This window comes from Panicum virgatum, chromosome 5K (genome assembly GCF_016808335.1).
Source record: "Panicum virgatum strain AP13 chromosome 5K, P.virgatum_v5, whole genome shotgun sequence".
Lineage (NCBI taxonomy): Eukaryota > Viridiplantae > Streptophyta > Magnoliopsida > Poales > Poaceae > Panicum > Panicum virgatum.
Genome location: NC_053140.1, coordinates 46,305,915 through 46,330,697, shown reverse-complemented (window position 1 = coordinate 46,330,697; position 24,783 = coordinate 46,305,915). Strand labels below are relative to the sequence as shown.

At 48.3% G+C, this 24,783-nt stretch overlaps 5 protein-coding genes, 1 long non-coding RNA gene and 1 pseudogene across 11 annotated transcripts; 5 read left to right on the top strand and 2 right to left on the bottom strand.

Moving 5' to 3' along the window:
* Positions 1–1,843: 1,843 nt before the first annotated feature.
* Positions 1,844–6,163, top strand: LOC120707831 (protein IQ-DOMAIN 31-like). Of its 3 annotated transcripts, none has more exons than XM_039992856.1 (7): positions 1,844–2,117; positions 2,595–2,718; positions 3,296–3,568; positions 3,999–4,202; positions 4,380–4,439; positions 4,585–5,641; positions 5,842–6,163. In XM_039992856.1, exons 2-7 carry the CDS (start codon positions 2,632–2,634, stop codon positions 5,871–5,873), a joined length of 1,713 nt encoding a protein of 570 aa, XP_039848790.1. In that variant the 5' UTR covers positions 1,844–2,117; positions 2,595–2,631; the 3' UTR covers positions 5,874–6,163. The 3 variants fall into 3 exon arrangements, with proteins under 3 accessions (XP_039848790.1, XP_039848791.1, XP_039848792.1); XM_039992857.1 differs by having other exon boundaries at positions 1,846–2,117; positions 3,299–3,568; XM_039992858.1 differs by lacking the exon at positions 3,296–3,568 and having other exon boundaries at positions 1,846–2,117.
* A 181-nt stretch (positions 6,164–6,344) lies between these two features.
* LOC120707830 (pentatricopeptide repeat-containing protein At1g08070, chloroplastic-like) lies at positions 6,345–8,679 on the top strand. Its single transcript, XM_039992855.1, has one exon. The coding sequence runs from the start codon at positions 6,633–6,635 to the stop codon at positions 8,448–8,450; it is 1,818 nt and encodes a 605-aa protein (XP_039848789.1). The 5' UTR covers positions 6,345–6,632; the 3' UTR covers positions 8,451–8,679.
* On the top strand, positions 8,655–10,121 carry LOC120707838. 2 transcript variants are annotated; one of them, XM_039992875.1, is made up of 3 exons: positions 8,655–8,862; positions 9,091–9,452; positions 9,614–10,119. In XM_039992875.1, exons 1-3 carry the CDS (start codon positions 8,850–8,852, stop codon positions 9,833–9,835), a joined length of 597 nt encoding a protein of 198 aa, XP_039848809.1. In that variant the 5' UTR covers positions 8,655–8,849; the 3' UTR covers positions 9,836–10,119. The 2 variants fall into 2 exon arrangements, with proteins under 2 accessions (XP_039848809.1, XP_039848808.1); XM_039992874.1 differs by lacking the exon at positions 8,655–8,862 and having other exon boundaries at positions 9,018–9,452; positions 9,614–10,121.
* Positions 10,122–10,818: 697 nt separating this feature from the next.
* On the bottom strand, positions 10,819–12,814 carry LOC120707829 (putative pentatricopeptide repeat-containing protein At5g40405). Its single transcript, XM_039992854.1, has one exon. The coding sequence runs from the start codon at positions 12,804–12,806 to the stop codon at positions 10,938–10,940; it is 1,869 nt and encodes a 622-aa protein (XP_039848788.1). The 5' UTR covers positions 12,807–12,814; the 3' UTR covers positions 10,819–10,937.
* Positions 12,815–14,185: 1,371 nt separating this feature from the next.
* On the bottom strand, positions 14,186–18,887 carry LOC120707839. Of its 2 annotated transcripts, none has more exons than XR_005689111.1 (4): positions 18,749–18,887; positions 18,392–18,496; positions 17,099–17,212; positions 14,186–14,778 (listed from the first exon to the last, which is right to left on the bottom strand). It is a non-coding gene; the product is annotated as an uncharacterized LOC120707839 (long non-coding RNA). The 2 variants fall into 2 exon arrangements; XR_005689113.1 differs by having other exon boundaries at positions 18,740–18,878.
* On the top strand, positions 15,773–18,754 carry LOC120707835 (probable auxin efflux carrier component 8). Of its 2 annotated transcripts, none has more exons than XM_039992865.1 (6): positions 15,773–16,502; positions 17,559–17,733; positions 17,821–17,906; positions 18,000–18,157; positions 18,253–18,329; positions 18,414–18,754. In XM_039992865.1, exons 1-6 carry the CDS (start codon positions 15,995–15,997, stop codon positions 18,487–18,489), a joined length of 1,080 nt encoding a protein of 359 aa, XP_039848799.1. In that variant the 5' UTR covers positions 15,773–15,994; the 3' UTR covers positions 18,490–18,754. The 2 variants fall into 2 exon arrangements, with proteins under 2 accessions (XP_039848799.1, XP_039848798.1); XM_039992864.1 differs by having other exon boundaries at positions 17,550–17,733.
* Positions 18,888–21,110: 2,223 nt separating the features above from the next.
* On the top strand, positions 21,111–24,620 carry LOC120710162 (annotated as a pseudogene).
* The last annotated feature ends 163 nt before the right edge of the window (positions 24,621–24,783 follow it).

The window sequence follows — 24,783 nt, the reverse complement described above, 5'->3', positions numbered from 1 at the left end:
CGAGTAACCGTGCCCTCGTGCCGTGTTTCCCTAGCTCGTAGCCTTCCCCCCGGGCGGGGTGATCAGTGATCGCCGATCCGTCCGGTCTGACCGCGGCATCGCCACTGTGGTGCGGCATCGTCTATCAGTAGCAAGTCTCTGTAGCTGCCGTTCGGGCGCAGCCCGTGCCTACTGCCTGTTCGCCAGCGCCCAGCGGGGCGCAGCGGCGCCGGCTGGTCGGTGGTGCCGCCTGCCGGCTGCCGCGCCTCAGGCGCCAGCGAGCCGCCGGTGGCCTCCCGTCCTCCCGTGCCGGCCTGGTGGCATATGGCCTGGCCGCCTGGCCCTCGGTCTCCCGGGCTGGTTGGTTAGTAGCCCATCGCCTTCCTCTGCTCTTGTTCCCCATCCATCTCGTCGCCGGTCTCCCGGAGCCGCGAACCGACGAGGGGGCAAGGAAAGCGAGCGAGCTGCTGCTTCTTCCGTCGCCGCCGCCACCTGCTTTGGGGATTTTTTATTTTTTTTTGCTGCCCCTTTTTTGTGCTGGACGTGATGGTGACTGGACATGACACTCGTTTAATCCGCGGCTGATGCTGTCCGTTGCCGTTAAGACGTCCCTCGCGCGGCGAGGTGTGCCCGCGCCACCGACCGCGCGCACTATCGCGGCCGGTAGCCATTTTGTTCTTAGTTTTTCCTACTTGTCTTGCTAAAATTCTATTCTGTAGAAAGCTACGCTCGCCTAGCCGAGCAAGGATGTGGGATGCTTGGCTCGTTTGGCGTCCCAGCTCGACCCAACGTGTCTGCAAAACTTGCTTGCCCTTGCTGGCTGGCAATCTCACCTCTTGCCAAGCCACAGCCAGGCAGCCAGCATGATGTCCCGAACAACCAACCGATCCGGTGCTGCTGCTTGTTGCTACGAGACGAAGCCAGGGACAGGACTGGAACGGAATCTTCGAAGCCACGCCGTCACCAAGCGGTCAGTGACTCAGAGCATGTCCAATAATGGAGTCCGTTATTCAGTCTGTTTGGCAGGCTGGAGCTGGAGTTGTGTGAGAGAAAAACACTGTTGCATGGCTGGTGGCTGGAGGCTGGAACTGGAGTTGTGTGAGAGGGAAAAACTGTAGAGGCTGGAGGCTGTCCACCAGCCGAACAGAGTGATTGTCTCTTAAGTTTATAAAAAACACTTATAAAATAACTCATACAATAAGCTGTTTTTCCCTTTGTCTCTCCCCGTGGGTCCATGATCATTTTCTCTGTCTTTCTCTCTCCATTTCAGTTACTCTCGCTGCCTAAGAGCGTGTGAAAAGCGGCTCTTAAACAAGAGCCTCTGCTCCAACTTTTTGCTTTTCTCTCTGTGCCACATAAGCAAACAAAGGCAGACAGGGTCCCAGACAGACAGGAGTCTGCCACGCACTCGAGGAAGCGGTCAAATTAGCTTCTCGGAGCTGCGAAAACCTCCGTCACCGAGCGCGGATTAAGATGCTAACCGCCACACCCGTGGAGGGGACCACCGCCCGACACCACCGGGGTCTCCAGCGCTTTTCGCACCGGGCGCGGCGACGCATGGGCCTCGCTGACACGCGGTCCCGACCGGGCCGTGTGCGCCCCCGGGCCCACCGTCGGAGGGAGCTTTGTTCGTCTGGGAAAAAGGCGACGCCTCGCAGCGTTCCGGGATGCTCCTCACTTTTTCTGACGCCAACCCTTTCTCTGACATGCGGTCCCAGTGATTTTTTGACCCTACCGGTCGGCGTCTCGGAGGCGGGTGCGAGCGGGTATAGCTGTGCGCGTTTCTGTCGCGATGCTGGCCCGGTGCGCTGGCCGCTGGCTCTCTCTGCCTGCGCGCTCTCTCTCAGTCTCTCTCCCCCCTCGCCTTTTTGCCGAGCTAGCCCGACTGCCTGAGCTAGTGACTAGTGAGCTCACTCCCTCCTCCTTCCCACTTGACTCTGCCCGCCAGCTACTGAACCAACCAACAAATACCTCCGGGCTCCCTCCGGCTTTGCCACTCCCATGGATTGGAGGTTGGAGGCCTGAAGGGGGAGGTGGGTCGCCGGACAGGGACGGGGAGACGGCGAGAGGGCGTTCCGCAGGAGCCGTTCCCGTGCTTCCTCCACCGACCGGGCCGACGCGCCGCGCCGCTGTTTCAGGTTCCCGCCCCTGCATTTTTCTGCTTGTGCTTGCGCTAGTTGCGAGGGTAGGTTGCGGCGTTAGAGATTGGTTCGCGGCTTCTGTGCGGCGCTGTGTTTGTTTGGCCAGATCCGCGTGTGTGCTGCTGACTCTTCGTGATTTCCTCTTCTGTTTGAGCTTTCCTTGCTCGGCTTTGTGCTGCTGCCTGCCTGCTGCTTCTTTTTCTGGCCACTGCATTTGGGTTGTGTGCCGCGCTACTTATCCTGCTCTGCTTGTGTTTAAGATTACAGCTCGTGTTTCTTTCAACGATATTTTCACCTTTGTTTCATCACTTGGGAAGCTGGTGCCGTAAAAGAGTCTGCTAAACCATGCTAACTTTAGCGAAATTACTGTTACTCCAGCTGTCCAGCATGTTCCTTCCTTCATCTTAGTGAAAATAAAGTATGTTGTGGCATACTGGTATGGATCTGTGCATTGCTGAGCTCCTCTGTTTACAGGTTCCAGAATTTCAAGTATTGGCCGCTTTAGGATACTATGGGAAAGTCCCCGGGGAAGTGGATCAAGTCTGTGCTCTTGGGGAAGAAATCGACTAAATCCGGTTCTACCAAGGCAAATGAGTCGGTAAGCACTTCTGTAATTCGGATCCGTTGTTTAAGGTACTTTTCCCTAAGGCTTTTACAGTTGATCCTACCTAGAGAACTCCATATATGCACCCAAAATGATCTGCTGCAGTATTACTTGCTAGTAATTTTTTCTCTCAAAGCCAGCTTTGGGTTAATGATACAGTTGTTGATCTTAGTAGCCATGTTCCCGTTTCCGTTTCCGTTCTCGGAACCGGAAGTTCCCGGAACGAGGAACAACGCTTATGAAGGATTTTTACACTAAATTGTTCCCGGAACGTTCCCGTTCCCGTTCCGGAACATGGAACGAGGAACGTGGCCACGTTCCACGTTCCGGCTTCTATGTTGTTGATAACTTGAATACAGTCAGGAGCGTCCAATATATCTAACAGTGAAGTAACAACGTTGCAAAGGTTGAAATTGCTGCTAGTTACTGTCGCGTATGGGATTGGAAATTAGAAACGTGCAAACTGATGCATTTCCATGCAGTTTCCCTTCTTCTTTATCCATATTGTAGGCTTAATACATATTTTATTTATCCCTTCTCCTTTCCCTGATGATCAATCATATTTTTTTAGAAGGCTACAAATAACAATGGACACTCAGCTGGGGAGGAGCGTGCATTTTCTGAAAATTCTCCAGTGATCTCTGAGCCGGTGCTTGTTGAAGCCCACAAAAATGGAGCTGTTTCAGTTAATGGGAAGGCTGAAGATGTCAATTTGCCAAGTGACAGGGCTGGCCAACAAGATCTGCAGAACCAAAGTATTGTTGAGTCCGAAACATCAGTTCCTGGGCAATTGGGAGAAGACCAAGCTGCAGTGAAGGCACAGGCAGCATTTCGCGGTTACCTAGTAATGCTTATTGTTCCACCAACTTTTCTGATGTATCTGCACCATCCCACAGTTACTCACTCACAGTTTTAGCCAAATCTTTCTATGGAACCACTCATTTTTTTTGGAAGGAAATAACAGCACAGATCCTAAATGAATTGATTGGCTGAGTGGTTGATTGTATGCCATCATTAAAGTCCATTCTCAATCTCAACTGTTACTTTAGGACCTTGGCAGTTTTGTTTTTTTCCTGGGATGTTAGAGAAGCACTCATCATAGTGCCCCAGACTACAATTCAGTTACTATATTTATTTTGTGCATTTTGAATCTTTCGTGTCTTTGAAACTATTATTGTACAAGTGTCAGTGTAATTGACATGCCATTTTACAATGTATTCATTTCAAGTTCAGTACTGTAGCATAGTGTTAACGTTGTGATGTTTGTGGTGCAGGCACGAAGGTCATTCCGTGCATTGAAAGGTATCATAAGACTCCAGGCACTGATTCGAGGGCATCTTGTAAGGAGACAGGCTGTTTCAACCCTTCGAACTACTTGGTTGATTGTGAAGTTTCAATCTCTAGTTCGTGGAAGAAATGTCAGACTCTCTGGTGCTGACATTCAACTCAATGTGAAGCTTGGCCAACATAACCTTGGTGTGAGTATAAGTTATTGAGCATGCATTTATATTTTGTTTGCATCTTTCTTCTTCGTTTAACTCAGTGGTGATTGCTTTAACTAAATTATTTTTGTTGCATATCGTTCTATGCAGCATTGCTATTTAGTATCCTTCTATCAAAATTGAAAGATAAAGTATGTTGCTCATACTTTTCAGGGCACTAGATCATCTGATGCATGGAAAGAGAAGTTATCTTCAAATGCCTATGTTCGGAAGGTATATATTCTTTTCAAATATAACTAGTGAATTAGTTTATTACGTAAGAACATACTTGGTCTAGTTCCTTTCCTTATAAGTAAAGAAACCTCACTCTCCATTTACATATTTCAAGGTTGTGCTAACTCATTTTCATATTCTGTAGCTTCTGTCTTCACCAATAGTGCTAGAACCTCTTCACTTCCAGTATGACAAGAGGGATCCCAATTCAACCTATAACTGGCTAGAGAGATGGACCATAGGCTGCATCTGGAAGCCTGTTTTTCAACCAAAAAGAGTTCCTGATGGGAAACTGCTGGTAAGGAAGGCTAGTTATGCAATGGAAACTGAATCAGCCAAGTTAAAGCGCAACATTAGGAAGGGCTCTGCTGCTACAGTTGAGAGTTTCCATACAAGAGTGACTGGTGAATCTGAGAAACTTAAACGTAATCCAAAGAAATTCTCAAACTTCCCTGCTGACTCAGTACCAGATAGCCAGTTATCTGAACTTGAGAAGGTTAAAAGGAACCTGAGGAAGGTAACTGATTCCATGGCTGAAGCCTCAAAGATCTCTAGTTCCAGGGTTGATTCCTCAAAGGTATCTGATTCTACACCTGATGCTCCAAAAGTATCTAATCCTGTGGCCGAAATCTCAAAGACATCTAGTCTCCTGAACGGGATCTCTGACCATCAAGACAGCCAATGTGAAAAAGCACTACAGAATACACGTGAGGCTTCATTTCCTCTTGAAACTCAAGATTACTCTGGCAATGGTCAGCTATTGGAATATTCAGATATGGATAACTTCGACTTGGTACCTGGTTTGAAAAGTGATCTGGAAACTCAGCTTGATTCAGTTTCTATAGGAGAAAATGTTGATGAGCCCACTGTTGGTGCTTCAGCAGCTGAAGGTATGCCACTGCAGAACATTGATGAGCCCAATAGTTTAGGGAAGAAAGAGGAAGCAAGGTCCAAGGAAGAGCATCTGTCTAATGGAAGCCTTAGAACTGGCAAGAGAAAGTCTTCATCCCCATACAAATCAGAATATGTGGAAAACGGGACTCACACTACTCCTGCTCAGCCAAGGAAGCCAAGCTATATGGCTGCAACGGAGTCTGCGAAGGCGAAATTACGAGCACAGAATTCACCCAGGGTGGATTCTGATTCATCAGCAGAAAAGAATGGCTTCACTCGACGCCACTCTCTTCCTTCCGGTACAAACAGTAAGTTCGAACTCACTGTGTTCACACCTCACAGACACCCGTAGGGATGGTAAAATTTAAAACGTAGCGTTTTTCTTTATAGACAATGCAAGTTAAGGGCTGGAATAGTTTCGACTATGAATCTCAAAATTCTGAACTAATAGCCTTGTCTTCTGTTTTCGGACATTCCTATTCATTTGTATCTTTTGTAACATCTACAGGTAGGGCGATCAAAGCTGAATGGAAGCGCTGAGGAGGCATTGGCTTGAATTGAATAGTGCGATTGTCTGAATCTCTGCTGGGTGAACTCTGCCGCTGCTTGCTCCTTTTTATTTATCCTGCGATGTAAAGAGAAGACGTTGTCCCTGTATTGAACAATCTTTGTGATGAGTGCGTCTGGTTCAGTCTGTGGTAGGTTCACGTGCCAGGCCTAGTGCCCCGTTCATTGTATAGTCACAGTTCTCTCGGGATTGAAATCGATTCCTCGTGTAAGCTGATGTTAGGACTGCAGTCTGATCGAATAACATCATCCGCTTGCACACTGCCTTAAGCCCTTAATTGATATGATACCGGGCAATTTCGTGAAACTGCCGTGTCATCACTGGACGAGTCTCCCCTGACTTCGTGTCTGGTGGCTGACGTGTGGACCTGGACCCACATGCCAGCCACCCAACTGGGGCTTTCAGCTTGCAAAAATTTGTGCGTTTGACACCGCAAGCCTCTTTGCGTTGCGGCTTCCTTCCTTTGGCACCGACCCCAACACGGCAAGTGGGCATCATCGCCGCCACCGCCGCGAGGCCCGTACCTGCACTGCACCGCCCGGAAGGGCAGAAGCCACGCCACTGGCGTCAGGTCCGTGAGAGGCGTGTCGCGACACGCCGCGCCTAGCGCATCTGTCACCGCGACATGCCTTGCCGGCACACCGCGTCGAGGCGCCCAACACCCACGGCGCCCACCCCTACCGCCGGCGATCCAAACCTCCAGCCGGACCCGGCCATCCGATCCGACGCCAATGGAGCCCCGCCTCCTCCACTTCCACCTGCCTACCAACCTCGCGCACCTCCTCAAAACCCGACCGCTCCACGCCCTCCTCTCCGACGCCTCCACCTCCCGAGCCGCACGCCACCTGTTCGACGCGGTGCCCCGCCCGACAGCCGCCCTCTGTAGCGCTTTCCTCTCCGGCCTCTCAAAGCTCTCGCTGCACCGGGAGCTCATCGAGGCCACCTCCTCGCTTCACTGCAGGGGCGCCTGCCTCCCGCCGGGCTGCGTCCCGCTTGTCCTAAAGTCCTGCGCCCTCTCGGCAGCGTTGTGCCAGGGCACGCAGGCGCATTGCCATGCCCTTGTCCGTGGGATGCTACGGGATTTGTTTGTGCAGACTGCACTGATGGATTTCTACGCAAAGAACGGGGATATGGTGTCAGCTGTGAGGGTCTTCGAGGAGATGCCAGTGAAGGATCCAATACCGATCAATTGCTTGATCACTGGGTATTCCAAGTCTGGTGATGTGGAGAAGGCGAGAAGGCTGTTTGATAGTATGCCGAGGAGGACATCCGCTTCTTGGAATTCGATGATCGCCTGCTATGCACACGGTGGAGAATTCCAAGAAGCATTGAAGTTGTTCAATCGGATGTTGAGTGAGGGTGCAAGTCCAAATGCTATCACTATCACAACGGTGTTCTCCATTTGTGCCAAAACTGGTGACATTGATACTGGTAGGCGGGCAAGGGCGTTGATCGGCGAGCGGGATTTGCAGAACATGATAGTCCACACTGCTTTGATGGAAATGTATGTCAAGTGTCGGGCTATTGACGAGGCCCGTCAGGAGTTTGATCGGATGCCACATAGGGATGTCGTGGCATGGAGCACCATGATTGCTGGTTATGCGCAGAATGGGAGGCCACAAGAATCTCTTGAGCTGTTTGAGAGGATGAAGGCAGCCAATTGCAAGCCGAACGAAGTTACTCTTGTTGGTGTATTATCTGCATGTGCGCAGCTGGGTTCTGATGAACTCGGAGAACAGATTGGGAATTACGTCGAGAGTCAGAGATTGCCACTTACCAGCTATCTTGGATCTTCTCTGATTGATATGTACACCAAGTGCGGGCACGTTGGCAGAGCTCGCAATGTCTTCACCCGGATGGGACAGAAGGTGGTCATCACTTGGAACTCAATGATCAGAGGCCTAGCACTTAATGGCTTTGCAGAAGATTCTATCACCTTGTACGAAAAGATGCTATCAGATGGGGTAAAGCCAAATGAGATCACCTTCGTCGCACTATTGACCACGTGCACTCATGCTGGCTTGGTAGACAAAGGCATGGCGTTCTTCGAAGAGATGAAGAAGAAATACCATGTCTCTCCTCAAGTTGAGCATTGCGCATGCATAGTGGATCTGCTCTGCAAGTCCGGAAGGCTGTGGGAAGCCTACAAGTTCATCCATGACATGGAAGTTGAACCAAATGCGGTGATCTGGAGCACACTGCTCAGCGCCTGCAGAGCCCTCGCGGATGTTGAGCTTGCCAAGCTCGCCGCGGGCAAGCTCCTGGCAATGGAGCCCGACAACTCATCGATCTACGTCCTCCTGTCCAACATCTATGCGGATGCAGGGCTCTGGGGTGATGTTAGGGAGATCAGGGACCTGATGAGGAACAAGAACGTTCAGAAGCTGTCCGCCTACAGCTGGATAGAGCTGGACGGTGAGGTGCACAGATTCCTGGTGCAAGATACATATCACCCGAGGTCAGCTGAGATTTATAACGTTGTCGACGGCCTGGGCTTGCAGCTGGACCGGACTAATCCTGATCCTGAGTTAATTTCAGAGGCTTGCTGATCAGTGATCAAATGACTATCAAAGTAATTACAACTTTACAAGGCTTCCCCCCGCTAAATGTCGATGCAAGCACTGAAACCAGGTCAAATGTCTCAGATATTCTTTTTTATCTTTCTTTCTTTCTTTTTTATATTAGGTTTCATGTCTTTGGATAATTTTCCTTATAAAACTATAGGAAGGAAAGAATATATAACTTTTTTTTTAGGTTAATGAATATATAACTTGGTTATTGGACATTCATAAGTTTAGGCCCAGCCCAGTAAAGAACCTAGCGCACTTGACCTTTTAAGCAGCCAGCCCAATTCTCTTTGATAAAGTGGATTGCACCAGACGAACCAGAAGGCCAGAGGACGAGATTCCCTTCCTCTCCTGTAGTCCTGAACCCGATCGACCAAACCGATGGAGTCGGAAGGTGACAGGTAGGGGTGGAATCGAGCCGACCCTCGATTTTTTTCGAGTTTTCTTCGAAATCAATATATTTATATTTATTATAGTCTCTCGCGTTGTTTGATATGCAACTTCAAATCAAACATAACAAAGACGAGCCGAGCCCGATCGACCAAACCGATGGAGTCGGAAGGTGACAGGGCCGCTCTCCTGTAGTCCTGAACCCGATCGACCAAACCGATGGAGTCGGAAGGTGACAGGGCCGCGGCGGCCAGCGACGACGCCATCCAAGAGGAGTCTGCAGCCACGGCCCCTGGCCCGGACGGGAAGCCCGGATCCGGGGCGGCGGCGGCGGCCGCCTCGCCTCCGCAGGTGGAGGTGCAGCTGTTCCGGCGCGGGCGTCCGGTGGCCGTGTTCCGGTCGCCGCTGGGCGGGTGGACGCAGGACCAGCTGGAGGTGGGAGACATCCTAGAGCAGTACGGCCTCAAGTCCGTCTTCGCCTTCGACCCTGCCGCCCGCAAACGTGGTGTCTCCATCCGCTTCAACCCCCGCAACGGCCGCTCCCTCCTCACCTACGCCCCCGGCTCCACCATCTTCCTCGACGGCGAGCCCATGGTACTCTTAGAACTTAACTTGCTCCTCCAAACACCGCTGCACACCAATTTTCCCTCACTTTCCTTGCTCCTTGATTTAACAATTGTTTAGCTTACATTGTCGTCTAGTTAGAATTGGGGAAGCCTTACATTCATCATGCTTTTGCATCTTTCATGGTTTAGGATTCTTTGCTGAAGCCGATCACGAAGATGGTGCTTGGGGTCGCCGCAATGACGGTGGTAGCTGCAGTGCTATTTAAGGAGGCCAAGATGCCCGAGTGGCTTCAGGCCAAGCTGGGCACCGTGAGCTTCCCACCATGGGTGCTAGCTTGCATGGTTATCGTGTTCATGAGGCTCCAGAAGAGAACCAAGGACGTCATGAAGAAGTTTGGCTGGGCATCATGAGGTAGAAACAGTTTTACCTTTATATTTTGGCGTTCTGATTGGAACAAGGAACTCTATGTATACTTCAAGGCAGAGGCAGTTGCTGTCAAAACTCCTCAAGGATTCAAGTTACCTGAATTGAAATAATTGCAGCTTATATTCCACTAGAAGGTGATAAATTCGTTCTAGGAACCTTTTTAATAGTGTGATATAAAGTTCTGCAGTTTCGTTCTGCTGTTATTTGCCATCAAGTACAAAAAGTATTCATTTAAGTAAGAGAGAAAAAAAGGGAAACTATCTATTTCCACTGGATAAGGAGGTTGCTCTAAAAGTTATATTGATATACATCATATTCCTACCAGAGTTTCAGGATTTGGGTTTCAGTTGATTAGGATTCAAATTCGTCAGGATCAGTTCGAGTTCCTGCCTTCATGGACTTTCCGATTACAAAATTATAGATTTTTTTGTATTTGGATATAAGCATGCTATGTCATGCGCTGCAGCCCCTGAAAAATGGCCTCACAACTTTGTAGTTGGAATCGAAATCAAGTCCATCTCTGAACTAACATTTTCTATGCAGGGTGTTTGCTATTTCCAAATCGTCATCAAAATGTTATAATTCCATCTGTGAAATTTGTCCAGTTATGTTTGAGAATCAGTTTCTAGTCCTCCTTCGTTTAAAAATGTTCTTGGAGAAATAATTAAACTAAAAGAGCTGTTGATTCTACCTTGTTTATGGTATCTAGGCAATGTTGGATTCCCCTCTTCTAACTCATTAGTCTGCGTGAATACGAACAAGACCAAATCTGTATTTCTGTCCGTGTTCCTTGCATGTGATTATCCTGGTTAATTCTTTTAAGTCTGCCCTGGAAATTCTGTGTGTTTTATGTTTTTGCAGCTGATCAAAATGCCTGCTAAAAGTTTTTATTCGATCATGTGGTGATACACTCGGGTGCATACATGACATCCTACTGTTCTTACAGACTTGCAAGCTGAATATCATGTTCTACTTAATCAGATGCACCTGTTAAGTTAGATATGTGTTTCAGGGTTCTAAAGCATTAATTTTGTTACCAATAAATCTGAATGGGTCGTCAAAATTGAAATGAAGACACTTCAAAATTCACCAGTAGTCCTTACAGGAGCACGTTCCATCCTTGAAATGGTGAAACCGATTCCTGTCTCTCATGATAATCTCTCTGTTGAAGACCTTAGATATCAATTTGGTATAATCATGGCAGTCCTTGCATACTCTCAAGTTCTTCACAATCCTAATTTCCTCGCTTTCTGGCAACGCGATCAGCCCAAAGGCAAGTGCCAGCTTCTCACTATGCAAGGAGATGGCGCCCTCTTTCTCCTCTTCCTCAATATCAAACAGTACCTCTTTGGTGTTGGCGGCATACCCTTGCAGTCTCAGCCTCCGACCCATCTCTGCAAGCATCAACTCGATCTCCTTGTGCCTTGGGTGTGACCTACCTCCAACAAAGAACTCGTGTATCTTCCCACCAACCTCGATGGCACTCCACCCAGGCACCTTCTTCACTCCCTTGGCCTTCATAACTCCCCGAACCTTGCTAACGCCCTTCCAGTTCTGTGACTCCGCATAGATGTTAGACAGCAGGACATGAGCCGCATCATTTTGGGACTCGATTGCCAAGAGCTTGTCCAATGCATGTTTGCCCAGCTCAACGTTATTGTGAATCCGAGAAGCATTGAGCAGTGCTCCCCAAACACCTTCGTGCGGCTCCACAGGCATGTCATTGATGAAATTGATGGCGTCATCTAGTCGCCCGGCTCGACCATAGAGATCAACCATGCAGCCGTAGTGTTCAAGCCAAGGATCAACTCCGTGCTTGTCCTTCATGGAGTCAAAGCATGCTTGCCCCTCGTCTACCAACCCAGCCATGGAGCATCCACGAAGCACTGCAACGAAGGTGACACCGTTAGGCTGGATCCCTGCACTCTCCATGCGCTTGAACAGCTCAAGACACTCCAGCCCCATGCCATTCATTGCAAGACCACTGACTGCACTTGTCCAAGTGTACACATTCCTTTCGCCCATGCCCTCAAAAACCTCCATGGCCGTCACCACTGCTCCGCACTTGGAATACATATCCACCAAGGCAGTGCCAAGCGTGACTGACATCCGCATCCTGCGGCTGCGCATATACCAGTGCACCCAGTTGCCACGGTTCAGCGCACCAATTTGCGCGCATGCGGTGAGCACTGAGACCAGCGTCGCTTCACCGACGGCGGCACCAGCTCTCTGCATTTCGTCGAACAGCGTCAGTGCCTCCCTCGACTTGCCCACGTGCACGTACCCCGCGACCATGGCGTTCCACGCGACGTGATCCCGCAGCGGCATTCCGTCGAACAGATCCCGTGCGGCGTCCACGTCGCCGCCTGCGGCGAGCGCCCCCACCATCGCCGTGACGCACACCAGGTCCGGGCACGCGATCTCCGCGAACGCGGCCCGCGCGTCGGCGACGTCCCCGAGCGCGGCGTACATGGAAACGACCCCGCTCTGTACGTGCGGATCCGCCGCGTGGCCCCGGCGCACCGCGGCGCCGTGCGAGGACACCGCGAGCAGCCTCGCGTTCACCTGGCCCGGCACGGGCCTTTCCGCCGCGGCCGCGGCCGCCAGGGCTGTGGCGGCGCGGACGAGGAAGCTGAGGGAGTAGTGGTCGGGCGGGAGCGGGAGGTCGCGGAAGGCGGCGAAGGCGAGGCCCGGGCGCGCCCCGCGGGCGAGCGCGCGGAGGAGGGCGTTGTGCGCGAGCAGCGTGGCGGGGCGCCGCGGGAGGACGAGGCGCGCGTACGCGAGGTGGCCGGAGGAGGCGAGCGCGGCGGCGAAGGCGGCGAGGTGGGACAGGGAGGCGAGGCGGGCCGAGACGAGGAGGTGCGCGTGGAGCGCGCGGAGGAGGTGGGGGTGGGGGTGGGGCGCCGCGGCGAGGGACGGGAGCACCGTGGCCGGGTCGCGGAGCAGCGGCGGCATCGGGTGGAACAGTTTGTTTGGGCGGCTCGTGCCGCTGTCTCGGTGTCCGGCGCTCGTATCTTGGAGGGTTGGGCCCGACGGGACGGGATCACGGGAATGGGCCGCCGTGCTGAGCTCTCTCTCGCGATTCGGGCCCATGCCCCCTGGCGATCATGGCGAGCTCGTGGTGACGATCAGGCACGTTCGCCACCGGGATCTCCTCGTGCTCCGGACCCAGTTTGCCGGCGAGCTCCGGCAAGCCAGGTGCGCATCCGCAGTGGCGGCCTGTGGGAGTGTCTGGTGCGCGGCGGGCGGCACAGAGGTCGGCCGGCCTCGCTGTCTGATTGTCCTCCTGTGTGCGCCGAGCTTCACTTCTCGCTCCATCTCCGCACGACTCCAGCTTGGATGGGCGCTGTGGATCTCGAGCTGGACGGTGCTAACTGTCGCCAACCGTGTCGCTGTCGTAAGCCGCGTGATTTGGGGCCGGGAACCTGCGTCCGACGCAGAGACTTGCAGGTTACGTTCATCAACAGGAGAGCATGGCATGGTGCTACTGCTACGACGATTTTCACTGTGCCAGAGACGTCGCAGTCGCACATGACATGATGCGGGCTAGTCAGGTCAGGCGCGTGACTGTTCCTGTGCTTCACTGCTGGAAGAACAGTGAAATCCGGTGCATTACCGGACAAGGCTCCGGGGGGCCTAGACTGTCCATTTTCACATTGCCAATTGCGGCAAGCTTTAGCCTCGGCTGTAGATTGTGCCCCCCCCTTATTATTAAGGGTCATTTTGATCCATGCCACTACAATTTTTTGAAGTTGGATTTCATGTTGAAATCCATGCCATTGAGTGGCATGATTTTGAACGTGACACCCAATTTCACGGAGTTGTGGTGGCACGAATCGAATTTTCCCTATTATGGGTCATTTTGATCCATGCCACTACAATTTCTTGAAGTTGGATTTCATGTTGAAATCCATGCCATTGAGTGGCATGATTTTGAACGTGACACCCAATTTCACGGAGTTGTGGTTATTAAACAAAGTAAAACATGCATCGAGGTTTCAGGGGGGAGAAAAGAAGGAAGTTGACAGAAGAGCAAAGGAAGAGCGAGAGGTGTGTGTGATGCCAAAGCAGATGCTCTCTGAATCCCTGTCACCCTGCAAGATCAAAATCAGGATGGGTGACTGGCTAACTGCAAACTTGCAAGGGCTGCCAACCACATCTCCAGGACAGAAGCACCACTGACATGAGCCCGACAAAGTTGTTTTCCTGTCTGGTTAGCCCACTTGAACTGCATCTCCAAACTAAACAGCATCATACACAAAAGTACAGTAAACACGCCAGGATCTCATGCTAAACAGCAGAAGAAATTCACAGGCCAAATTGCATTATATAAAAGTGCTGTTTATTAATCTTTCTGAATGTTTTTAATTGATGAAACACTGCACAAATCTACGTCGTCTTCGTTTACAAGCATTTGGTGAAGACTTGAGTTTGATCCATGCAAATACCAAACAAGACAACATGAGCTGTGGTAAAGATAAAAGAGCACAGCCTAGGGGCACTCTGCAAGATCATGATCAATCCACAAGATTGGCGCCTGCATTCTTGCATGGGTTGCCAACCACCACCACCAGCAGCTTCTTTGACAGAGAACCACCTGGTGAAGAGAGCGTAAAGAGAGGGCAGTAAACGGGAGGGCTTTGGCAAAGGAGGAGATGCACAGAAACAGCGCTGCTGCTATTCAAGGCAAAAATGCCATGGCCTCAAAGCGAGTTTCACCGGCGCACTCATTCCAGCCTTTTTCCCAGAAATGGTGAAGCAAGACAAATCCGATGCCACTGTACATGTACCAACCGATCTCTCCGTTGCTTCCTCCGCAATTAACTTCTTTATTCTTGCGTTCGGGTTATTGGCTTCGCAGGAATGGTGGCGCGTTGCTGGAAGCTGGAGCGAATTTTCTTTTTTCCTGGAAAAAATGACGTCGAGCCTGAAAGGACAAAAAACACATACGGATCATGTATTGGGGTAGTGTACTGTATACTATCGAGACAGAGACAGATGAAATGGGTTCACGCAAATTTTCTTATATAATCACTAGCAGGAAGATTGCCGCCTGTCACTGGGTGTAAACAGCGCAAATCATACAGTCTGGAAAGGAAGAAATAGATAACTAGAATATCATCGTGTGTAAAAACATAAATTCAAATCAGTGTGGACCACCATGCTGCTACAAGAATTTATCGCTGAAGAACAGCGAACTACCAGCCCGACAAGCTATGCCAAAGCTTCTGTATCATTTGCTGGAGTTGTCTCCCAATTTCTTTTTCCAAAGTCTAATTCCTCTGACCATGAACCAAAGGAGAGGAAAGAAATGCTATTCTGCTTTGAACTGTTGGGCCACATGCCTTGGTCATTTTACTGCTTAGCATGCTGCCAAATGTCTCAAACCAACAAGATGACACGGGTAGAACAAATGGCTGTACAAGAGAAACACAGCCCATCAACAGTCACAGAGATAATGTTATGAAAAAAAGTCACATAAACAGTCTCTTTGCCCAGAAAAAAACAACAGAACAGAGAGGTCCTTTTTCTACAGATATGGCTCAAGATCACTAGAAAGACTAAAAGTTCATGAGACTATATGTCCGATTCTTCTTTGAGTCGTTAACATGACCATATGTCGAGGTTCATTCAGTCAACAAGATAAAGGCAAGATATCAAAAGGTCATATAATTACCAAATATTCTGGATTGCACTTTCAAGATTATTATAGTTCAGCATATAAACAAAACAATAAGGGACTTTATCAGGTTGAATAAAGATGAATCAAGGTGCCGAAAGATATTAGGTCCAAGTAATCATTTTACTTTTATTATATTTCCACATGAATATGATCAATTCGTTGCCATTCTTCACTCAATCGGAAAGTCCTGCGCACATTTCAGTTCATAAAAGTTATTACTGCACACTTGGACGTTCAAATGTGTAGACCATGTAATAAGAATGGGAATGCGACTGGCTTTAAACCAGCATGGGCAATTTGGACAATTTCAAAGGCTCTGCTAAAGTTAAAACATGCATGGAAAAGTATGCACAATACCAGGCTTCTGTCTATGTCTATATAAGACAGCTACAGTGCTCTTGAAACCCTTACAGACCCAGATTGGGCATGACATTTGGACTGTTCTTCAGGTCCCTCCGTTATGATCTCCTGGCCAACCATCTACCATGTTCTTGAAGAAACAGTGCCCTTGTATGTAGCTATGATAGTGGCCTACTTATCCATACAATGGTGGAAGCTGTTCACCCCAGAGCAATGCTCTGGGATCAACAAGTTTGTGGCGAAGTTCTCCATTCCTTTGCTCTCTTTCCAGATCCTCTCTACAAACAATCCTTATGACATGAACCTAAAGCTCATATTCTCAGACATCCTACAGAAATCGATCTCCTTGCTGGGGTTTGCAGTTATCTCTAAAACATGTTGTGTGGAGAAGTTTGATTGGCTGATTACAGGTTTTTCTTTATCAACACTGCCCAATACCTTGATTGTTGGTATCCCATTGCTGAAAGGAATGTATGGCGATGAAGCTGTGAAACTCCTAAGTCAGATAGTTGCCTTACAGAGCCTAATTTGGTACACACTTCTGTTGTTTCTGTTTGAGTTTCGGGCTGCTAGAGGAATGGATACCACAACATCATCAGAAACTGCAAGTAAGAACATCCCCACTGCATTCTTGAAGATTGATATTTGCATTTGTTTCTGCTCTACTGCTTGAATTACATAAATTATTTGTATTTTTGTTCAAGTTGGGCAATGTCCCCCCTCCCGTATCTCTACAGTTATTCCATTCTTTTGTGTTAATATCCATATTGTGCAAAATTAAACAGGTTCTACTCAACATTGCTCTGAAGATAATATAGATCTCATTACTTATCTTGTTCCTTCTGTGAGATATAGATATTACTATTTGTAATAAATGAAACACTTAGCCAACCAAACGATAAGCACAACTGAATGAAACTAACCATGCTAAGATGATCACACGATCCAATATATGGATGTTCTGTCAGGCGATTGTGTTCACCCAAATATTAAATTATACCGTAAGCAAAGAGCACGTAGCTAGTAATATGGCAATGTCTGTCTCATATAGAAATACATGTTCATTTGTAATGTGAAATACTATTCTAGTTGCACAAGTTCTGTTTTTATGTTCAGACCACGATCGTCAAAAACACATGGAGCAGTCATTCATTTACTTTATTAATTATTATTTACTGAAATGAGAACAGGCGGGAGGGGCTACCTATTTGATTGTGTCGAAGAAGTTTAAAGAAAACAGACAGGATGGGCGCATAGCTGCAATCAGAAGCTATCCTTTGTAGAACAATTCATAACGTTGTAATTAATTTTTAGGGCCCTGTTATAAAATGTACATGTCAGATTGAAAAAACTCTCTCAAAACATATTCAGATAGAGAAGGGGCATTGTGAAGCAATACAAGTCATAAAATTGATCATGAAAATATCATTTATTCCGAGATTTATTAGAACAGTATACTTGAGACTTGTTTATCTGTTATGCAGTAGTGTATGTCTGAAACAATATGCAGAGTTTTCTTAATTATCCCATGTCAAATGTATATATTGAACTTTTTCGTGTGCACTCTAAAGCAAGTAACTTCAACTTATCTTCTGAGGTTTTAAGTTAATGACATAATTAGTTGAACAGTTCTTATCTCATGTCATGTTTCAAAGATGAAGCAGGATCAGGTACTCCAGCACCTATGCAGGAAAGGCATGAAGAGGGCCAAGCAAAAGGAGTATCAGCAAGATGTTATAGTGCCTTTTGCTTTTTGTTGGTGGTCGGTAGGAAGCTAGTGATAAATCCAAATATGTATGCAAGCCTAATAGGTCTAATCTGGGCACTGATCAGCTTCAGGTACGAACACTGAGTTTATGAACTGAGTTTACACTTAATTTCGAAGCCATAAAGTCATCTCGTGCTACTGAATACCATAATCTGCAGATGGAGAATACAATTGCCATTGATTGTCAGCAATTCCATAAGAATACTTTCAGATGGAGGGCTAGGGATGGCAATGTTCAGTCTAGGTGTGCATTATAACAGCAAACTACAAGAAGTATATATATAAACAAATTTACGATAAATGTATGTAACTATGCTTCTGACTAATTCTATTGCAGGCCTTTTCACCGCCCTACAAACTAAAATGATAGCCTGTGGAACCAAAAAGATGCTACTATCGCTAGGCATCAGATTCTTCCTAGGACCAGCCCTGATGGTGATCTCTTCCTATGCAATAGGAATGCATGGGACTCTGCTGAAGGTGGCTATCATACAGGTAGATTCTAGTCCTTTCATTTATATCGTCCATTCTAACACAACCGTGTGGACTTCAACGACAACGTGATGCTTCAGCTCTCAAGTTCTGCACAGGCAGCTCTACCTCAAGGAATAGTGCCATTTGTGTTTGCGAAGGAGTATAACGTGCACGCTGATATTCTGAGCACTGCGTGAGTACATCTTAATCCTAGGCAGAGTTAATAAGAAGAATATGTGTGGTAAGAGAACTCACTGAGATCTCTCTCATCTCGCAGAATAATTGTCGGCATGATGGTTGCGGTTCCTGTGGCCCTGGGTTACTACTTCGTCATCGACCATCCCAGACTCTAACCATCCCCTATTTACAAAAAAAAAATAGATTCGAAGCTATTCATTTTGCGAAACAGTAGTAAAAATTGCAATGTGGAGGACAAATTAGCTTGTGCTTATGATATAGGTTTGCCAAGGCTGTAAACATCTGCACGCTTGGATAATGATAACCCAAGCTAATGATAACCAGTTCGTATCTCATGCAGAGTATTTTTCAATTCTTTGGCCAGTACTAAATGCAAAAAGAAAAGAGACACGCAGAAAATTGTACCTGTCCTACCTTTTTCCTCACAAGCATCCTGTCGAGAGCATGGTGCGCCTGATCTTTAAACCACTTCTGCCTGAATCTTTGCACCAAAATCTTGTGCAGCATTCTGCCGAACATCTTGCAGGCCGGCTGATAATGTGAGGAACGGCCGGAGAGCAGAGATCTGGTTCAGCTGGGCATGATTGTCAAGTAGCCACTGACCAGGAGGAATGAGGGTCAGGTGCATGAAGCCCAGCGTGTGTTCTCCGTGTTCATGTTACCTGGATTTTGTACTCTGAACGGCAAATTGTTCAGAGCTGAAGCATTACTGCACTTAGGCCTCGGCAAGGAACGAATTTGCCGTTATCTGGGCAAACTTGAAAGAAAGACTTGAATTTTTCAGGTTTGTAGAATGCGCACATCTTGGCCCACGATGTTTCAAGGCCCAAGTTGTCCAGGTTCAATGTATGTGCAGACTTCCATTGGGGCTGTTTAGTTCTTAAAATGAAAATTTTTGGATGTCAAATCGGCTGTTAGACCAGATGTCGGGAGGGTTTTTGGGACACTAATTAAAAAAATAATTTCAGAACTCACCTGGAAACCGTGAGACGAATCTTTTGAGGCCTTTGACCGCATCATTAGCACATGTGGGGTTACTGTAGCACTTATGGCTAATTATGCACTAATTAGACTCAAAAAAATCGTCTCGTCGTGTACATTCAAACTGTGCAATTAGTTTTATTTTTTAACTATATTTAATACTACATGCATATGTTCAAAGTAGTCCATCCCCCCACACACATTTCTATCTTCATAGAAAACCTTAGTATATACCAAAGATTTTACCCATCTTTTAGCTGACATTCTAATTTACACTCCATATGTATTGATTTTGTTGTCGGTATATATGTGGAAATCATGACGTGCAGCCTAACAGTAACAGGTGTGTAATACAGTTGGATTTGGTTGGGTACTCCATCTACCGGCCTTGAACTCGGGCTCCATCTCTTGTTTTTTTTAAATTCTGCTATAATTCGCAGCTTAGTTTTTTTTCCCTTAAGAAAAAGGAGACAAGGACAAGGATCTTTTCAAACCCGTGCAGTCAGCGTGGTCAGAAAAAAATAATAATAATCATACATGAAAAAAGAGCAATTTCCAAATTATTCAAGAAAAAAAGGCAAGATTTTTTTTCAAAAAAGAAACCAAGATATGGATCAACGCGAAGTCCATGGCCGGGCCTGCCGTCCTCAACCCTTCCTCCAAGAAAGCACGAACAGCGCGCCTCCAGGGCCCCTTCTTTCTCTTCAAGAAAAAGACAACACCCGGCGAGGGGAGATCGACACCGTCCATCTCGCAACCGGCGCCATCCAGCGAGGCCCCCTTCCCCGCCTTTATAATTAGAGATGCCTCTTCCTCCTCCCTCCCCTTCCCCAAGAGGGCTATTCTCTACGGGCTATTATAAATTTTCTCAATTCCCTCTGTGCCACTAAAAAAATTGGCGCTCCCACACAACCACTAAGCAAATTTGCTCTGGACTCATGTGCCACGACCATTACTTCTGGGTGGAACGGCAGCTAACGGTGGCTTAAAATGTCCCTTTTGCCCCCTCTTACATGTGGACCCCGCGCGTCAGCCGTCTTCCATCTCTCTCCCTCGCTCGCTCCGCCTGTTCCCCTCGCCTCCGCCCTCACGCGCGCCGACGCCCCGCCCCGACCTCGACCCCACCCCGCTCTCCCTCCTCTCGGTGCCCCTGCTCCACTATCGCTCGCTCAGCTGGGAGGGGCGGCCTGGCCTGCCCAGGCCACGCCATGGCCCGTGGCGAGCTCGGGGCCACGGCCGGCGGCGGCCCAGGGGCGAGGTCGGCGGCGTGCAGGCGGGCGGCCTGTGGCTCGCGCGAGAGGACGGCGAGCGGGGCGGAGCAGCACGCGGCCGGAGCGGCGAGCGGGGCGGAGCGATGCAGGCAGCGCGACGGCGGCGGCATGGCCATTCCGGCCAGCGCAGGGCCAGGCGGCGGCGCTGAGGGGCGGGGTGAGCACCAGCGCGGCCGGGTGGTACCGACGCGCGCAGAGACGCGGCCCGGGGCCGCACGGGCACGGCCCGCAGCGTGCGGCGGCGGGAAGCAGGCGGATCGGCGGCGGCACAGCCATGTTTTGGCGCCGGCGACGCATGGGAGAGCGGGGAAAGGGGCCGGGGAGGTCGAGGGCTGACCAAGAAGCCGATTCTTGGGGTTGCTTGGGGTGGGAAAAGGCCGGAGGAAGGGTGTCGGCGTGCGACCAGAGCTCCGGGCGCGCGGCGGCAAAGGGCGGGTTGGGGATCTTCAATCCCCGGCCCTGTAGGCCATGGCCGGCGTCGGGGAGAGGCTTGGGGCGTAGCGCAGAGGGTGAGAAAGGCGGGGATGGAGGCGATTTGGAATTGGCGGAGGGAGTGCGTCCGCCGCCTGCACGAGTCCGGCGAGCTCCGCCGCGTCCTCGAGGGCGCCCCCGGCCAGGTCAAGCTCGGGTCAAGGGGACGAGGGTAAAACGGGAACTTCGGGCCTGTTCGGCTGGTAGAATAAATAGTATTTTATGAGAGGAAATAAGCCGTAATATGCCAGCCTTGTACTATTTATCTGCCAGCCGAACAAGCTGTTCATCCTTGTCTGATGCTTCACAACTAGTCTGACAGACGGCAAATGTGACGGAATTGGACGGTAGTGGCACATGAGTCCAGAGCAAATTTGATTAGGCTGTGTTTAGATGCAAAAAGTTTGCGAAAAGTGAAGCTGAAAAGCACTGTAGTATTTTTTATTTGTATGTGATAAATATTGTTCTACAATGAACTAATTAGGCTCAAAAGATTCATCTCGCAACGTACATTCAAACTGTGCACTAAGTTATTTTATTTACTCATATATTAGTGTTTCATGCATGTGTCATTTGCTATATTTAATATTTCGATATGATTTTGATGTGATGGAAAGTTTGAAAAGTTTGGAGATCCTTAGTGATTGTGTGGGAGCGCCAATTTTTCGAGTGGCCCAGAAGGAATCGGAAAAATTTATAATGGCCCGTAGGGAATAGCCCCCTCCCAACCCCCCCCCCCCCCCCCCCCCCCCCCCAACCCCCACAGGCCAACCCCACCACAGCATTTCGCCGGGCTCCTCTCCGCTCCTCCGCCGCAACCGTCTGGTCCTCGGGCCGAACCCCTCCTCCCTGTCGCCATGGGTCCCGGCCTCTACTCCGACATCGGCAAGAAGGTTAGGACCAGCTCTTGTTTCCCTCTTTTTTTTTTGTCGGTTTTCCTTTTTGGGGATGCCTGGGGTTTTGCAGGGGATGGTTGGAACTTGGTTTGCGCTTTGTGAGGGGGTTACTGCTGGTTCGCTGATGTTGTTGTTTGCTGGGTTCGCAGATCTCCTGAACAAGGACTTCCATACGGACCAGAAGTTTACCCTGACCACCTACACCTCGAGTGGAGCCGTGAGTATCTCTGGTTTCCTCGCGCCCTTAGCGGTTTTTTGCGCGATTTTTTTTGCATGCTACGATTGCTAGTGTGGTTTTTGTTTCTACCGTTTTGAGCTTTTATTTTAGGTGTGGGATGCTGTGTGGTTTTGCTTATCCGTACGTCCAGATTGGGGGTGTCTGTATTCCCGGCATTGCACTGTAGGGTGATTAGCGTGCTAGGGTTTGCACATTGGAGGGGTTTTGGTCTGGTTCGGAATCATTGCAAGTCGAAGAAGATTCGTAACCATGAGTATGCTAGAATTTGTGGATAATTAGTTTTTTGTTGGTTTGAATGATTCAGAATTATCTCTGATTAGCTGGTGAATGGTAATAGATTTTAGCTTATTTTTGCATGTATTTGAAGGCTTTGTGTTGGGTGATGTTAAGAGGATTGATGTGATGGAGGCACCGTCAAGTAGATGATTGGCTAGCTAGTCCTATTGGAATAAGTTTAGTTAAGTAGTGTGCTATCCTTGAACTTTTTTTGTGTCATGCTTTAGTACTTAGTTGTTTTACAAACCAATTGAGGCTGTTGACCTATATAGCTATATCTACTGATTTGATGTTGTCATCTGTACTTGCTGCAGGTTAACCTGTGTGCTATGTAATAAATTCATATTTGGGTTAGAGTCTTCATGAGGATTCGAGTGTTAATTGCAGCTTTGAAATGGATATGCAGTTACAGTTTGTTTACTTATTCTTCCTTTACTGTTAGTGGTAACTACTACTGTTGGAAATATACTGGGAATTACTCTTGTAGGCTTGACCGCTTGAGCGTATTTGTATGCTGATGTTGCCATCTGTAGTTCCTCTAAGTTTTCTTTGCAATAGGTTTACTTTTCGGTTGGAACTATTGTTCAATCACAGTTCCAAAGTGTTCATATTTATGGACTGTAAGTGTGACTCTGACTATTGTGTTCATATAATGTAAGTGTGACTGCAAGTCTGCAACTGTTGTTCATATAATGAAATAAATATATAATATTCATATAATCTTAGCATGCCATTGTGTTGACATGCCCGAATTGCTATGAGACTTTTTGTTACCTTTATTATGTTCTTTGTTGACCAGACCATTTGTCTTGTCATCAAACACTATAAACTCTTCAACTTCTGTGGTTGTGCTTGTACTGTGTAGATCTCAAGTTTCCACTAATGATACAAATCTGATCATACACCTTACCTTTCTGGAATTTCTGTCTGTAGGCAATAACAGCTGCGAGCACTAAGAAAAATGAGGCTATCTTCAGTGAGGTCCAGGCCAAGCTGAAGCAGAAGAATGTCACAGTGGATGTGAAAGCAACTTCAGACTCTCTGGTAAGTTTCTTCCAAATTTGTTGACTTATGCAAGCCTTATTATGTTATGGTTCCAGTTGAGTATCTGAAACTGAACCAATTACTTTATGCGTATGATTGATTTCTGTTTGTTATCTTCAGCTCTTAACTACAGTCACAGTAGAAGAATTTGGTGTACCAGGCTTGAAAAAGATAGTGACCATTCCTTTCCCAAACCAAACAGCTGGAAAGGTATGCTTCTAAATCTTTTCCATATTGGTTAAATCTCATCTATTTCATTGACTCTTGATTATCTATCTTGTGGTTGCAGGCTGAAGTCCAGTACTTGCATGATTATGCTGGTATCAACGCCAGTTTTGGCTTGAACACAAAACCTTTGGTTAACCTTTCTGGTGTGGTTTGCAACAAAGCTATTGCTGTTGGTGCTGATGTTGCATATGATACTGCTACTGGGGATTTCAACAAGTACAATGCTGGTTTGAGTTTCACCAATGCTGATCTCATTGCTGCTGTGACCTTGTAAGTGGTTTCTACTAGCCAGTCCAATTTTGCATCTATGGGACTTGCATGGGAAAATTTAATTTGAATTGTCAAGGGCATTGTTTCAATAGTGATTGGTATATCGATTTCATTTCATGTTTTTAATAACACTTCTTCAGGAACAACAAAGGTGACAGCCGCACTGCATCCTACTACCACTTGGTGAATGTGGAGAAGAACACAGCTGTTGGAGCAGAGGTGACCCACAGCTTCTCAAGCAAACAGAACACTGTCACTTTGGGCACGCAGCATGCCCTGGACCCCAGCACCACTGTGAAGGCGCGCTACAACAGCAACAGCAACAGCCAGCGCTCTCATCCAGCATGAGTGGAGGCCCAAGTCATTCTTCACCCTCACCACTGAGGTCGACACTAAGGCTTTGGAGAAGAGCTCCAAGGTCGGGCTGTCAGTGGTCCTTAAGCCCTTCTGTATGTGTCATCCGGAATGTTAGTCGTCACTCCTTTGGTTTAGACGTGGTGGAACTGAATCCGTGAAATTACCAGCGATCCAGTTTATTGGCATATGGGTACTTTTGTTCTGATCACTGGCTAGCATCTTGTGCTTATATATGCGTTCTTTTGTTCTGGTCACTCGCTAGCATCTTGTGCTTATTTTATGCGTTCTTTTGTTCTGGTCACTCGCTAGCATCTTGTGCTTATTTATGCGTTCTTTTGTTCTGGTCACTCGCTAACATCTTGTCTAAAATCACTAAAGAATTTGTCTTAACGAAAAATTCTATGTACCCTACTAAAG